The 16,083-nt window shown below is 46.0% G+C and overlaps 2 protein-coding genes across 2 annotated transcripts in view; one reads left to right on the forward strand and one right to left on the reverse strand.

Moving 5' to 3' along the window:
* Window positions 1–558: 558 nt before the first annotated feature.
* Window positions 559–16,083, forward strand: part of LOC142563328 (uncharacterized) — a 28,625-nt gene continuing 13,100 nt past the window's right edge. The window contains exon 1 of the mRNA XM_075673888.1: window positions 559–686. Coding sequence (XP_075530003.1) covers window positions 570–686 — 117 coding nt within the window. The 5' untranslated portion in view covers window positions 559–569. The remainder of the gene's footprint in view (window positions 687–16,083) is intronic.
* Window positions 6,169–9,835, reverse strand: LOC142563159 (uncharacterized). The gene has a single exon (XM_075673703.1). It carries the CDS (start codon window positions 8,918–8,920, stop codon window positions 6,920–6,922), a length of 2,001 nt encoding a protein of 666 aa, XP_075529818.1. The 5' UTR covers window positions 8,921–9,835; the 3' UTR covers window positions 6,169–6,919.

Below are 16,083 nucleotides of genomic sequence, written 5' to 3' on the forward strand. Positions count from 1 at the left end.
CGAGAGAATGGTATGTTTCAATGAGTGGATCCTTCGACTTTTCGCTACAATCGAGGTTTATCATGGCCATTAGCTGCCGCGTATTGATGTCAAGTAATAAGGTTATTTCATCATTTTAGGAACGCTTGACGTAAAGGTTAAGCTGTAAACGATATTTAAATGGGAATGTGAGCCCTTACAAACCGCTCTACGTTCTTTTTTTTTTCCCCTTTTCCTGAGGCGTACCCCAACTCCACCTGCGCTTCGAACACCATACCTCCTGGCCTGTATGGTCTTGTCAATTGAGACGCCTTACCTTCTTTCCGGCATATTTTTTATACGAGTTCCCTTTCTTTCTATAGAAGACGCCGGCTTGTTTTCTTTTCGTTTCGTATCTTTTCTTCCGATTCCTGCTCTCTCGTGACCCTTCCCTTATATAGAACCGGCGCTGCCGGAAAGCCAAGCGTGTAGGGGTTCCGGCAAAAGAAAAGGAAAAAGAGAAAAAAAAACGAGAAAAAAAAAGCAGCTCCGTTTGTTCGAGAACAGTTGCATGGTGGCGAGCACACGTGGGTCGTTGGCGTTCGAGTATCATGGCCGCGAGTGCTTCGTCCACGCTCATGGCTTTCTGGAACTGGGCGTTCGATCACAATGGCCTCCTCGATGAGAACTCTACCGCCGAACGCCCCACCGTCCATCCGGCAAACAGCGTAAGAGTCCAGCGATTAAGAGCGCAGCACGTCTTTGAAAGGGGGCTCCAGCGCGCAGATTGGCCAGACCGCATTATACGTCACTTCTATGTCATTTCCTGACGAATGATACCGCCCTAATGATGTTCCTGCATCGTGGGCAAGCGCGCAGTGCCCGACTCCATTTCCTTTTCCGTATATGCTGATGGCTTTGGAAATGTCGTGTAATCACGCGCATAGCACATCCGGGCTCCCTCTATTTCTTTTTTATTGTTTATTTTCTGGTGAATGCGTGGCTACGTCGCAATGAGTACAGCTTGTTGGAATGAATAGGGAAATACGGTCACAAGGGGGTGACATCGATGGAGGTGCATACTTTCCCTCACGTATGGTAACTGGCACTCCTTACCCTTATTATTGGCAACAGCCGCGTGGACTTGGTTGTTTCAGGTATTTACATATAGGACTGAAAGTACCATCGCTGTTTTTAAATTTGCAGGGCCACTATACGCGCGCGCCATGTATCATGCTTACAACTGCTGTAGCATGACGCCTGACGTTGAACTTAACTATGTTTCGCTCATCTGAATCTTACTAAATTATTTTCATCTTTATGTTTGATATAAGATATCCAAAAAATTTAAACGTGGATAGACACTATTGTTTCTTACGATAAAGAGTTCTTATTTTTAATATGTAAACACGCACCTTTAGGAGCTTGTATACCATGTCTCGAAAGCTGGTAAAGTTTCAGCCTCTCCTTCGATTTTTTTTCTTTCTGGGGCATCTAATGTTAATACCAATTTATAAATAACGAGTTCAGCGTAATAGTTAGGTGCCCTAGGACTTAGTCATACAACGTCTAATTCGATAAGTTTTGTTGTCCCGGTAATTGAAGTAAAAGCAGTTAATATATTCTTGCATTTCCATTCATAATAACACTGCGTTCGCTACTTTCCTGTCAAGAATGCTGTGTCACACTGATGAAACGCATGTCATTCCTTACGTTCCTTTTTTCTTCATTTTTTTTTTGTTTTACATGCTAAAACCACTATCTGATTATGAGGCACGCCGTAGAGGGGGACTCCGTAAATTTGGACCACCTGGGGTTCTTTACCATGCACCTAATCTAAGTACACGGGTGTTCTCTCATTTCGTCCCAAATCGAAATGCGGCCGCCATGGCCGGGATTTGATCCCGCGACCTCGTGCTTAGCAGCCCATCGCCATAGCCACTAAGTAACCACGGCGGGTCGTTCGTGACCCGGAAGTACCGGTCGCACAGGGCTCAAGAAAAAAAATGCAGGCAAGGTTGATGACGATGACTGTTGTATGTTCAAGATATCTTATAAACTGTTTTTGTAGTGTAGATGCTGCATATGTACAACTTATCTGGTGTTTTATAAGTATGTTTATCTGCGGTAAAGAATTTGTGGATCTATTTCCTGGCCCACTGTCAGCAGATGTGCAGGTATTCAGCCCGAAGAAAGAAAGAAACGCAGCTGAGAGAGCAGTACGAACATCGGCAACCACACTGCTCGGCGCTGCCCGCATGCTCTCTAGCATACGTTCGAGGAAGTCATGCAGCGGCCACAACACCGGCCTCGCTGACGTCGGTTCTGTTGTTATGCGGAGAGCCTCAGAACTGTCACGTCGTAACCAAACCTTGAGGCCGAGATAATGCGCAAACGCAACTGCCGTCTTCCTCTTTCCTCGCATCCCTTATCTGCATACGGGACCCATTAAGCGTACGTTCTAGCTTTTTCCCGCTTCGCTTGCACTTAGGCCCGCGCCGGGCGTTAACGGCGCACGTGGCCCCACGTTAGATCGTTTGCGCCGCCATAACGGAAACCCGCTTCCCATTTCCCACTTCCGGTGGTGGCAGCACACCGTTTCGTTAGCGCGGTACATCTCGGGCCCACCGTCTTCGCGCCTTTATCGATTAATCAATTCTGGCGCTCTCTTATGGCGCCCGCTCGACAGAGAGTTGTTTCGACTCGCGCGCGCACTAGTGCAGCACGCCGAGGTTCGGTGGTGCCATCCCCGCGTTTTTAAATTTTAAGAAGGGACGCGGCTGGAAAAACAACACCGTTCGATATTTCGCGCTCTCTAGAAGTATCCAGAAGAAAAAAAAACACCAATAAACTATGCATTTCGTTTCCTAGATAGCGAGAAAAGGAGATCAGTACTTTATTATGCGGAAATTATCGAAGGCCTGCGGAGTACTCCCAGCGTACAGGCTCACACTCCGTCGTCGTGTGGCCTCCCGGTTGTAAGGTTAGGGACTACCTAAGAATTCACTGGTGTATGCGCCATTCTCCAACTCGCCGGCCAATTACGTTCGCTCATTTACGTGACGTCACGATGGCAGGGAGCTTCATTCAACCTCGGCGTCTCTAGGGAACTACTTTTTGGAGCGTGGAAGCACATAGCACAGGTGCGGTGCAGTTCTGTGGGCGGAGCTTGTACGGTGTCCCGAGGTTCCCGCCGGGTGTAGTGCGATGTCAGGACGTCGCGGACAAGGGGCGAAGAAAGGAGTTTATCGCGGGTAGGCCCAGCACTGGCGCGATGGTTGAGCGCCGCCGGGATGGCTACAACCGGAAACTGCTGGTTTTCCACCGTTGAGGCGCAGGTAAGCCAAGCTGTAGGCGGGAAGAGAAAGGAAGAGAAGGCAAAGAGGAGACGACGTGGCGGTTATTGAGTAATTACTATTTACACGTTCTACAGTGCAGGAACACACGTAAACACGGGGCAACACGCAGCTGTCTTGTACGTCATGTGCCCTTGCGCTGCACGCCTAATTACGTACCGCCAACGAACCCAACTCGCGGCTTTATGGTGCCCGTGTACCCGCCGTTGCATTCACACCCCGGAGAAGGTGGGGAAAAACTGACAGACAGAATCATTTATTGGATTCTGACTCATTCCGACTCCTTATCCGCGACTACTCGGTCTTTTGGTAGTGGTAAGGGGTGACGAGATGTGGAGATGATGGTGTGGCTTTCCCGGTGGCGTGTCTTGAGTGAGGTCTGTTCGCCTCTTCTGTTTTGTTTCGATGTGCAACAAAAACGGTGACAACGCGGGAACGCCTCTTGTGAATATTTTCCGCTTCGTGTCACCCGACATCGGTCGGCCCATCTCACGTTGAGGGATTAGCGCTTCATTAACTAGGCATAGGTGCGCACAAAGTCCCTCGCATTCGGAAATCGGCCTTGATTTGAAGCCCATGCTAGGCTTCGCCAAAATAGCGTCTTACGTGAGCGTGTCGAAGGAAACGCAATGTGTGTCTTGGATTCGTTCCCGCCAGGCGTCATCTAGATCAAGTCGAGCATGAGCTTCAAGTGGTGGTGCATTTCTGAATGCGGGGGTGAGGTCAGCGTGAATTGGTACTCATGCTAATGTTTCGCTTTGTTCGGTTATGATCGAGAAGAATGGTACCGAAAACTTGCTGTCCTTGGTAAACCCACCTGCCTCTCCAAGGTGCTCTTTCCTCTATTCTTTTTCTCACCGATATGTTTGTGGTATTAGTTTTATGCGAAGCATACTACTAGAGCTCAACCCAGTTCCTCAGGCGCGGCGGTGTCGCCTTCAATACCACGTGACACCGTGACGTCACGACAGAGGAGAAACTGGGCTCCAGCTCGCGGCGTCGCGGCGGTATATAAGCAGCTGCGCTTTTTCTAGGTGGCTTTGGCTCAACTCTTGCATGATGGGCTGAGTGGGAATTGAGCCAGGGTCTCCGGAGTGTGAGACGGAGACGCTACGACTGAGCCACGAGTACGATGCTTCGAAGCGGTACAAAAGCGCCTCTAGTGAATGCGGTGTTGGCTTAGAAACGAGCTGTTTCTAAGCGATGCCTAAGGCTCAGGCGTGCGTCGCTTGCTCAGGCGCACATTTCGTTGCCGCGCCGAACGCTGCGTTGCTCGACGCTCACCGCGTCCAATGCGGGGCGCGTAGTCGCTGCGCCGTAGCCCATTGTCTTACACCCCTTGGCGGGTCGACGGGAACGCTGTCGCGTTCCACTCATGAAGGCGAAGCAGAGTAACGCATGAGTTATTTCTTCTAGCCGAACCAAATATAGCCAAGCAACAGCAGTTCACCAGGCTAAACAGTGGTTCAACAACTAAAATAAAGGCAAGTATGCTTCGCATCCTGGGCTTAACCTTAGCTAAGCCACAGCTATTTTTTTAAATCTCAACTTTAATGTAATAATTAACCAACGAAGAGGTAGGGTTAGATTCTTTTCGGCCGCTTGCGGAGCCTTAAAATGCCGTTCGGTACGCAGTATGGGAACCCTTGATGCGTCTCAGAAAACGCGCAGGACACGCTCTGCGAGTGATTGCCACCCTAGCGTCCCTAGCTGCTCAGGAAACAACTCCAATGAAGACGCAACGTTAATTTAACGTTGACCCTACATTGTAGAGCACCTCTCCGTCCAAATGGCCAACATTGACCCCGCCTGAAGTGCTGCTTCGCATTCGTTGCGTCCGCTCTACTGCCATGCTGGGAGGAGATGGCGTGGTAACAGGGAAATGGTTTCTAAAGGCTCAATGAAAAACACGTATATCAGATTTGTAATATACATGAAAAATATGTTAAGCTTAGAGTCTTAGTGTGTCACAAGGTTAATTACGTTATTGCTCTAGCTGTAGAAGAGTTTCGTTAGAAGCCAGCCCGCATTATGTTATTCTTTCTTTCTTTCGCGGTGCGCTATGACGTGGCTGTAATGTGTGAATTAGTTGAAAGTCGCATTGCATTCTTGCCAAGTTCACGTTGTCTTGCCCACTGGTAAAGAAATGACTGCTTTCTTCATCTATTCCACGTGATCCCTAAATAACTAGTTCTGACTACTCCAGTCACGAGTCACTAAATGCAAGCTTGTCCCTTCGGAGCAGAAGTCAGCTGATATATATATATATATATATATATGGGCATGTTCAGATAAGAACGGTAATCGAGGTCCCATGACCATTTTTTGTTTTCAATGAAATTTTTATATCTGATGGGCAAATGTGTCCACACAAAGGAATGAACGTTAGTTTTGCAAGAAACTTCGTAGTTTTCTCGGAAAAAAATCGTATGTCACAAGAGGTGGAGAACGTCGTTTTTGCCACTTCGCAAAGTTGCAAGTTTGGAGCCTCACTGCATGCACAATAAATTTTTTCCGCACATAAGTATTTTTTCGTGACCTCTTTGCAACATGTACTATACGAACAAATAAAAAAACATTTTCTCGCTGCGTCAATCTTCTAAATAAAAAAGCCCAAACTTCACTTCCGGAGCTATTCGGTGCAAAAAAGGCACTTTTCAGGGCAGCCTCAGGGCAAGATGCGTAAAGATCTCCACACTGAATCTCTTTCTCAGTATTTTCCAGCTACTTTTACTCACTTTAGGCAAGTTTTGTAGTTTTACACTTGATAGATATTTTTCAATATGGCCTCAAATTCGGCCGAAGATCAAAAACGTCAAAAAAGTGACAACTTTGACTTCGATTAAAAAAAAAACATCATCGTCGAATTTCATTAAAATTTGCCTGAATAATCCTCAATACTCGATAATATTAGGGTACCAAAAAAGTGTTGCATTATATTGTTTTAAAGTATGAAAATGAATACAAAACTGAGTTTATGATTCTGTTATCTAGAGTTGCTTATTACTGCCTCTTAGAAATAGTAACTCTCCGAAATTTGTTCTAGCACTCACTGAACTTGGTTACATTTTATTTACCACAATATCCGAACCATCCTCAATGTTTGTAGAGCTTCTACTCGCTTGTTAGCGGCGTTCTTGATGCGTCAAAATGGGAATAAATTCGCTATTTCACCTGATGTCTCAAGAACTGGCTGGCGGCGGTCAAACGTTTTTTGTATTGCCTAATTTATCATAGTAAGTTACATTGGTATGTAATCGATTCTTTAAAAATATTAGATCATTTATCGGCGCTTAGAAAAGTTTTTATATATAAAAATGAATATTAATGTGTTTCTGAAGCCGACGTGTCCGCACCTGCATCTGTTTACCTCTGTGTTCAATGGTTCGAGAGGGCACTGTCAGGAGACAAAACGTCGTCTTCTGAGGGGGACAATTGATATGCAAGGTTTTTAATCAGCAGGAGTTTTAATAGGGACACAATTTACAAATGGAATGCTGCTTTATGTGCAGATTGCAATTCAGAAAATCGTAAGAAGAAATAAACGGCAGCAGTTGACTTCGGTATGCGCACATTATATTGTCGTGCCCGAAGCACAAACCAGATCACAGTCTCTTCCATTCCGAAGCAGCGGTGGATGCCACGTAGGATGCACTGCCTCCATTTGATTGAACGTACTTCCACATGTGGAGTGTCTGAACTCCAGGCACTTTCTTTGCCGTTTTCCATTCTTCCTTCTTCATTTCGCGAAAGTCTGCAAGCTCCCTCTGTGGGAGCTCCAGAATGGTGATATTCTTTAGCGTTCCTTGAATTGCGTCCACGAAGCCGCTGGCTGTTTGTATGGCCTCACTTGCAGGCTTCCGCAAGTTGTGGTGTGATGCTCGATGTTTCACAAGGCCACCAACGCCGTCGCAAGCATTTTTGCCATGTCCAGTGGCCGAAAACATCCATTTCATCTCTTGACATTCACTGCGTTGTAGCTCATGAAACTGATATTTATTCTTGAAGTGAGCGGGAGCCCCGTCGCTCACATGTGTTATCTTGGTGTAGATTGGCGCGTTGTCTTCGAGGTGTGCTTTGATTTTTGACAGAGCCAAACATGCATGAGCTGAATCATGAGACATATCGTCGGAAATAACGGCGTAGTTCTGAGTCGATTTTCTTGACGTGACAACGCAGGTAAACACGGTGACCTGCTTTTTCTGCCAATGGTACGCTTGTACTGCGTCTGGAAGCACAACTGTCCAGTTTTCGGCGAAATCAAAATGCAAAACAATTGCACCTCTCTCGCAGCTCTGTTTTTCTTCATGTATTGCTTTTGCTTGCACAGATCTGATATAGTTGTGGGGAATCCATTTCATGGTCATTCTTAGAAATTCTCTCATAAATGATGAAGCGGTCAGAGTTTTTTTAACTAGCTCACCGTATTCCCATGAAGCAATCAACACCTCGTCCTCGCTGCTCATGTCAAAATTTTCCAAAGTGAAAATGCCATCTTGTGGACAGTGCTCACAATTCCTGAGGAAACATGACGCAGTAGGTTCCTGGCATACGCAGAGACTCTGCATATCGTCGGGAGAAAGCGACCTTCCAGAGGCGTTCTGCAGTCCCACGAGGCACAACTGAAAGTTTGCACAGCACACGCAGACACACACTTGCCACTGTGGCGAGCATTTCACCCACTTAGGACGCAAGGATATGAATTTTGTGAGGCCAACCTGGGAGGCAGGGTGAGCTTGCTTGTAGAGGCGGAATGCTTCTCGCAAGGACCGTGTCATGAACCGTTTAGGTACCCATTCCTTCTCTCCCTCCTTTTCGATTCTCACAACATCCTTTTTGTTCGGTGTCTGTCTAGAGCAATCGAGTTCATCCATGGTGTAATATTCTAAAACGGTGGTAATGTCTTCGTGTTGTAGCTTACATCTTGTATATCGCTCCTGTGTTGACCATACGCCGTCTTCATCCACCATCTTCTTCGATTTTTGAATAACGTACCTCGTTGCCTCTGGAATAACTTCCTGCACATATTTCACAGTTAGGTTGCGTGGTAGCAGTGTCAGCAGCTGGCAACGCTCTTGAAAGGACGTACACCTATTGTAGGCAGAATGTAGGTTGTCTTCCCAGCTGCTGCATTGCGCACACTTTTCTTGCGACGCACGCGAAGTCTCTGGGATATTATATGCTGCCTGTATCCCTGATCGTATTTTCGTCACCATAGCTCTGGCCACCTCTTCCTGCTTTCGCTTTGCATAGGAAAGTCTGAGGCGTTTTTTTAGAGCGCTCGGTGGCTTTAGGGGCGAGATTTCGGAGGTAAGGCTGACACTGGAGTTTAAATTTTCTACGATTTCTTCTCCAGGGCGGAATTCTTCGAATGTTTCGGTCGACTCTGCCTGCATATTATCTATGTCTTCTTTGAACCGACGGTAACAATTCTGACAGATGAAGTCACTTTCTCGTACTCGGAGAGCTTCTTCGGGAAGTAGGACTTTTTTGAGAGCAGCGACATTGAGTGTCTTTACACTGCGAAAATTACGTCCTTTTTCAATTCTCTGTTTGTGCCTTTTTGAGTAGTCGGCACAAAACGTTCGCCGCGGAAATCTCTTCATGAATGCAAAAGCTCACCGCTTCCGAAGATTATCGTGGGACAGAAGAGCAGGCGATGGATGCAGGGCCCAGGGCTGCTTTTCCAAAAAAAGGAGATGGACAGATGGATGGATTTTTAACACAGGCTGCCCGCCGTCGACACTGACGCTGGTTCGGTCTGGCGTACGAGCTGAGACTGAGATACCAAGAATGCTTGTCGTGGGAGCCCTCGAGCGCAGAGAAACCACGTGAGTACAGAAAACGACCCCACCCTCTACCAGAGAACACCACGCGCGCTCGTCGAGGTCAGACGTGCCTAAACACTGCTCCACAGCACGTACGTTGGCCCGAACCGCCGCCCCCAGCCGGGGGTCCCCGAGGCACCGCGAGCGGGACGGCTCGCCCCGAGACCCTGAGCGTCTCTCCCCAGCTCCGGAGAGACGCTCAGCCGTCGAGCTATGCGTCACTCGGACTCCGCCACTCCGCCGGCGACGTCAGCCGTTAACATGAAAGTAACGGTTGAAGGACACACCGTAACCGCACTCTACCAGGCCTGCAAAACGACACGCGAAACTCGAGATTCGAACAACGTCCGCTCATCGGGCCTGTCTCGGTCGAAGGTCCAAGGCTGAGGTATAACTGCCAGGCGTTCGGTGCGTTGCGGTGGAAAGATGATAGCGGCGGCTAAAGCCTTGGTTCGGTGGCGGCACACATGGTGCTATGAAATTCAGGGCCGCGCCGGGCGTTATATAGCTATCGGAGCGGCTGCCAAGCGCGGTTCATCCATGGAGCGGCGGCAGCTCGTTAAAGGCATCTTGAGAGTAGCGACGGGTGCATTAAATGTTTGCATAAACGACCACTAACCACACGTCACTCCAAGATAACGTTCTCAACTATGCTTACAGTAAGTTAAGTCCCACTGTTAGAAGAGTACGAAAGCGAATAGGAGCTTTAGACCTTTGATTGTAAGAAAAGAAAAACACTTAAAAATTACACTTATGAACTCAGCAACTGTAGCGTTTAAATGTTACCCACAAAAATACAATACTAAATCCAGCTTCTCACGATAGCGCATCCTAAGAGAAAATACTGAGCAATCGTAGGGATTGAAATCATGAACTCAGTTTTGTATTCATTTTCATACTTTAAAACAATATAATGCAACACTTTTTTGGTACCCTAATATTATCGAGTATTGAGGATTATTCAGGCAAATTTTAATGAAATTCGACGAAGATGTTTTTTTTTAATCGAAGTCAAAGTTGTCACTTTTTTGACGTTTTTGATCTTCGGCCGAATTTGAGGCCATATTGAAAAATATCTATCAAGTGTAAAACTACAAAACTTGCCTAAAGTGAGTAAAAGTAGCTGGAAAATACTGAGAAAGAGATTCAGTGTGGAGATCTTTACGCATCTTGCCCTGAGGCTGCCCTGAAAAGTGCCTTTTTTGCACCGAATAGCTCCGGAAGCGAAGTTTGGGCTTTTTTATTTAGAAGATTGACACAGCGAGAAAATGTTTTTTTATTTGTGCGTATAGCACATGTTGCAAAGAGGTCACGAAAAAATACTTATGTGCGGAAAAAATTTATTGTGCATGCAGTGAGGCTCCAAACTTGCAACTTTGCGAAGTGGCAAAAACGACGTTCTCCACCTCTTGTGACATACGATTTTTTTCCGAGAAAACTACGAAGTTTCTTGCAAAACTAACGTTCATTCCTTTGTGTGGACACATTTGCCCATCAGATATAAAAATTTCATTGAAAACAAAAAATGGTCATGGGACCTCGATTACCGTTCTTATCTGAACATGCCCATATATATATATATATATATATATATATATATATATATATATATATATATTGCGTTGCTCGCAACACTGGAATCATTCTGCCATTTACCATAAATGACTTTATTTATGGCAATTACCCTAATCACTTGAGTGGCCCAGATGGTCTCGTGACCTAAGTGGAAGGTTGAGTCAATTTCGCATGGTGTACCTGGCCCGGGGAATGTATGCAACCGCGAGAGCGATGGTTGCTTTCGGGGGTTACCATGGCAACTGGGCGCCGTGGCAGGAGATTGCACGGCATGCGCAAACTTGTCAGCACAACAACAAACAGGACGACGAATGACGTCCCGTCAGGTTGTGGGGCTAGCAGCTTGGCGGTCGAAGAGATGCCGCAAACAACGCAGTTGTCGAAGGGCAAAAAGAAAAGAACGAAGAGGACGCGCTGTTTACGCGAAGCCAAAACTGGGCCCCCTTGTTGCTGGCGCAAACAAGAAGCCGAGTGATGGTGCAGGCAAAGCTTGGCACATCTGGTTCATCTCCGCGAACGCATCTGCCTTTGGCATATACATTATTGCTGGTGAGGCGTCGCTGGTTTGACCCAGCGCACTCTCTCTCTCTCTATCTATCTATCTATCTATCTATCTATCTATCTATCTATCTATCTATCTATCTATCTGTCTGTCTGTCTGTCTGTCTGTCTGTCTGTCTGTCTGTCTGTCTGTCTGTCTGTCTGTCTGTCTGTCTGTCTGTCTGTCTGTCTGTCTGTCTGTCTGTCTGTCTGTCTATCTATCTATCTATCTATCTATCTATCTATCTATCTATCTATCTATCTATCTATCTATCCCTCTTGTGTAGAATTAACGTAGCTGTGGAATCTCTGTAGATATTTTTCAAGATATTTACGCAGGCGGCCTGTACTCCTTCATTACGTAATGCCTGTATGAATGCTGGTATCTCTACTGAATGAAATGCCTTTTCGTAATCTATGAAAGCCATATAGAGAGGCTGATTGTACTCTTCGGATTTCTCGATTACCTGAATAATGACATGGATGTGATCCATTGCAGAATATCCCTTCCTGAAGCCAGCTTGTTCCGTTGGTTGACTAAAGTCCAGTATTGCCCTTATTCTATTGGAAATTATCTTGGTGATTATTTTATATATTATTGGGAGTGAACTTATGGGCCTATAATTTTTCAATACTTTAACGTCTCCATTTTTGTGGATTAGTACAATGTTTGCATTCTTCCAGTTTTCTGGGAACCTTGAAGTCGATAGACACTTCGCATAGAGAGCCGCCAGTTTTTCAAGCATTATGTTTCCTCCACATTTGACTAAATCGACTGTTATCCCATCTCCTTTAACGTCTTGCAAGGCCTTTCTAATCTCATCACTAGTTATAGAAGGAGGCTCTGCAACCTGTTCATTACTTCTTCGAATGGAAGTATCGTGGCTCCTCTGGGTACTGTACAGGTCAGTATAAAACTCTTCTGCTGCTTTTACTATACCTTCGAGATTGCTTATGATTTTACCTTGCTTGTGTTTCAGTGCATACATCTTGGTTTGTCCTATGCCAAGTTTCCTTCTCACTGATTTCATGCTTCGGCCATTTTTATGCTTCATGCTTCGTCCAGTTTAATCCATTTTTACGGCTTACTTAGTCTTTCTCACGTTATAATTCGAATATCTCTTATTTTCGCCTTTTGGTCAGTGTTGACAATGCCGCGAATTCTAACTTATCTTTTTTGTTGGACACTTTCATTCTTTGTCGTTTCTTTATTAGGTCCTTTGTTACTTGGGAGAGCTTGCCTGCCTACTGGTTGCCTTGATGCCTTACCTCCTACTTCAATTGCTGCCTCTCAAGCCAGCCTAGTTACGGTTTCATTCATTACCTCCAAGTCTTCATCTCTCTGTTCTGAGATTGCACATTTCTTTGCAAGTACCAGCCTGCCTGTGTCTGCTTTAACCATTACCGCATCTATGTTGGCCTGTTTCTTCTTGACCAATTTTACTCTTTCTCTCCTGAAGTTAAAAAAAGTTAAAAAAGTTCAGCTGAATCCTAGCCCTCACTAACCTATGATCACTGCACTTTCCCTGACCTAATACTTATCCATCCTGCACAATTCTGGGATCGACAGAAATGTATGAAATCATTTTCATTTCTTGTTTCGCCATTAGGATTTTTCCACGTCCACTTTTTGTTGCTACGCTTCCTGTAGATGTGTTCATTATTCGCAACTTATTACTTTCCGCGAATTCTACCAGCGTCTCCTCTTATCTCCTCTTCTTATCTGGGGGACCTCTATAGCAGAGGACAGGGCCTTTCTTCAGCAATGTATAACCCTCACCAGTTCTTCTACTCTAAGGCCGATGATATCCCAAACAATGTCTGACAGTTCCTCAAAGAGCTCTGCTAAGCTAGCCTCACTCGAGAGGGTTCGGGTGTTAAACGTTGCAAGGGTCAGCTTCCATAGCCGGCCTGTCTGAGTCCAGAGATTCTTAGCACCCTCTGCGGCCCCACAGGTCTGACCACCGCCTTGGTCAGGTGTTCCGCAGCTGCTGGGGACTGAGGGCCATTGGTTGATCGAATGAGTCATTTGGGAGGTAGTGGCCGAATACTTCACCAGGGACGGCAATTCCTGTTCTGATGAGGGAGTGTGTTTTCTTGAAGCTTAGTGGGCCTTCGTAATTTGGTTGTAGCTGGATTAGTATAGCCCCACGGGCTCTCGGCATCTTTTGCCGGTGTCAGGCGTCACTCCAAGCTTCGAGATGTAATGCAATAGAAGAGGTGAAATTCGAGCTTACCATTCTCAGAATAAAAAAAAGGAAAAAAGGAAAAAAACATTTTTCCATACGAGGATTCAAATTTCTATGGCAACTGAGCATCCGGCATAGCTAAGTCAGATAATCCTGTAGGCGGTGAGGCAACCTTATCGCGGAGAAGCCGAGCCAAGAGGGTCTCACATGCCTAACAGATCCCTTGATTTATCCGCCAGTGTGTGTCAAAGGTGTCAATTCCCAATGGTCGTAACATCGTGGTTCCGGAATCTCACGTACGCATGCGATCGTGATCGCGCCTAGGTGCACGAAATATTTTCGGCGAACTTGAACAGCACATATAACGTGTGTGGAAAAAAAGGGTTTTACATCGAGATACATCCGTCCGCGTATTGTCGTGCCTCTGGCCGTCATTTGCGCTTGTACCTGAACTTTCGCGCCCGGTCAAATACTAATAGTGATGAGACAGGCCGCCAGAACGATATGGCTCTGAGCCGCGCGTAAAACAGGCGACCTTGGCAGCGCCTAGGTGTCTTCGACCTTTCTTCAGGTTTGGACAGCGCTGATACCGAAGCTAATGAGAAGAAAGAAGTGGCGGAACGGGCTCCTCAGCTTACCGGGAACGCTTCAAACCCATACACTAGCAAGTCAGAAATATTATGCCTCATTTAAGCAACAGCAAGGCCGTCTGCGATCAATCAGACATGGGCTGTACACTTCGCGCGTGGGAGCAATTGACTTCGCTGTTACCGCCGCGCTCGCAATAAAATTCGCAGGAACGCAAACGGAAAGACGCAAGAACGAATAAGTGCAAATGTAGACGAAAAGAGTGGTCGCAAATACGGCCTTTCTGACGTGATGATAAATTGTTCGTCAACTTTACAGGTGTTGTCGCTACGTGCTTTTTCCTTATTCCTTGCGTGAATACTGTAAAGCATATTCTCTTTACTTTTCTGTTTCTTTTGTGCAGTCGGCAGCACTTCTCGTAAGTTGCTGCAGGTAAATTCTTGAACATTTGCAGTGCTATGGAGTGTACGGTACGGACATCTATTCACGCATTTGTTTCCTCGAATACGTTTTCGAGATCAGTATGAGCAAACATCTAAGTATGTAGGCTTACAAATGGAAAATCTCGCCCATTTTTACAACGTCATCGCAGCATGTACAGATGCAAGGAATTTGTCCACATCATATTTTCTATTGTCACTAGAAAGCATGCGCAAGCTGTAACAGCAGTGTATGTCTAAGCCCATTTTCATAAATCATTCATGCTCAGAATAGGTAACACAATATAGTGTTAATTCTCAATGAACAACTTGAAATTTATGGTTGGACCAACTTGAAATCAATGGTTTGCCGTGTTAAATTCGGGGTTGGGCTAACTTGATATGTGGGGGTAAGCCATGTTAAACATGGGGTGCGCCAGGCTGAAGTCAAGGATGGGCCGAGTCAAATTTGGGGGTGGGCCGAGTTAAATTTGGGGATTGGCCAACTTGAAATGTGAGGCTGGGCGAAATCAAAGTTGGGGTGGGCCAACTTGAATTTGGGGGTGGGCCGAGTTAAACTTGGGGATGGGCCAACTTGAAATGTGAGGCTGGGCGAAATCAAAGTTGGGGTGGGCCCACTTGAATTTTGGAGGTGGGCCAACTTTAAATTTATAGTGAGGCCAATTTAAAGCTTGCGAGTGGGCCAACCTAAATTTTAGGGGGCAACTTGAAACTTGCGGGGATGCTTACGCATACTTGGACAGGTGTGGAGATTCTGCATTCTTCTGATATTCTCTTTTTACGGATTTCGGTTTCTCATAGTTCCCGCTTCATGTGACTGCTCCTTATCATGATTTTGATTCTAGTGATTACTCCTTCAAAGCGCTGGAACTGCTTCTGAGTTTCCTGACGCTCACAGTCTATGTTTGTGTGCCCTTGCATGGGAATCGTCGGGCTGCTGTTCTCTATGCTCAAATGAAGTGTTCTGATAAATGCATCCGCACAGCCAAAGCACTCTAAGTTGCTTGCGCTTAATTGGCTGAAAAAGAATGCAGACACTCTTCAGGAGTTGTCGAAGTATGCGTAAGCGTACACCCAAATAGTAGGCCCGCTCCCAAATTTGAGGTGGCCCACTCCAAATTTAAGTTGGCCCACTCTCAAAATTCAAGTTGGCCCACCACCAAATCTAACTCAGCCCAGTCCCAGATTTCAGGTTGACCATTTCTTTCAATAAACAACCTGCAAAAGACCCCTAACTTTCCTGACAAACTATTAGCGTTCCACTGGAATAATTGTAACGTATTAAAACGGTCATTCATTTCTTCCCGCAGCGACCACTGCCAAGTTAATATAGTTATCGTCTTTGTTATTGCAAATAACGGCCACATAATGATCGTCACAATGTTATCATTCGCGGTGCTTTCGAGAGGACATTTTGTATACGTTTTCAAGTACTGTTAGCTGACTAAGAAGTCTTCCTCTTTGCCTGAGAGACGTGTATAATCAGGAGACCGCTCAGGAAGTGAACGTAAATGTGCTTTTCAGAGAAGCTGCGTCGCCGTTTTGTTCATGTTGGCTCACAGCGTTGACATCGACGAGAAAAACATTTCTGCCGGGTGACGTGCACTAG

The sequence above is a fragment of the Dermacentor variabilis genome, chromosome 11, assembly GCF_050947875.1.
Source record: "Dermacentor variabilis isolate Ectoservices chromosome 11, ASM5094787v1, whole genome shotgun sequence".
In the NCBI taxonomy this organism is placed as follows: domain Eukaryota; kingdom Metazoa; phylum Arthropoda; class Arachnida; order Ixodida; family Ixodidae; genus Dermacentor; species Dermacentor variabilis.

Excerpts from the sequence above, each read along its gene's own strand:
- LOC142563159 (XM_075673703.1), bottom strand. The coding sequence starts at position 8,920 with ATGAAGAGATTTCCGCGGCGAACGTTTTGTGCCGACTACTCAAAAAGG.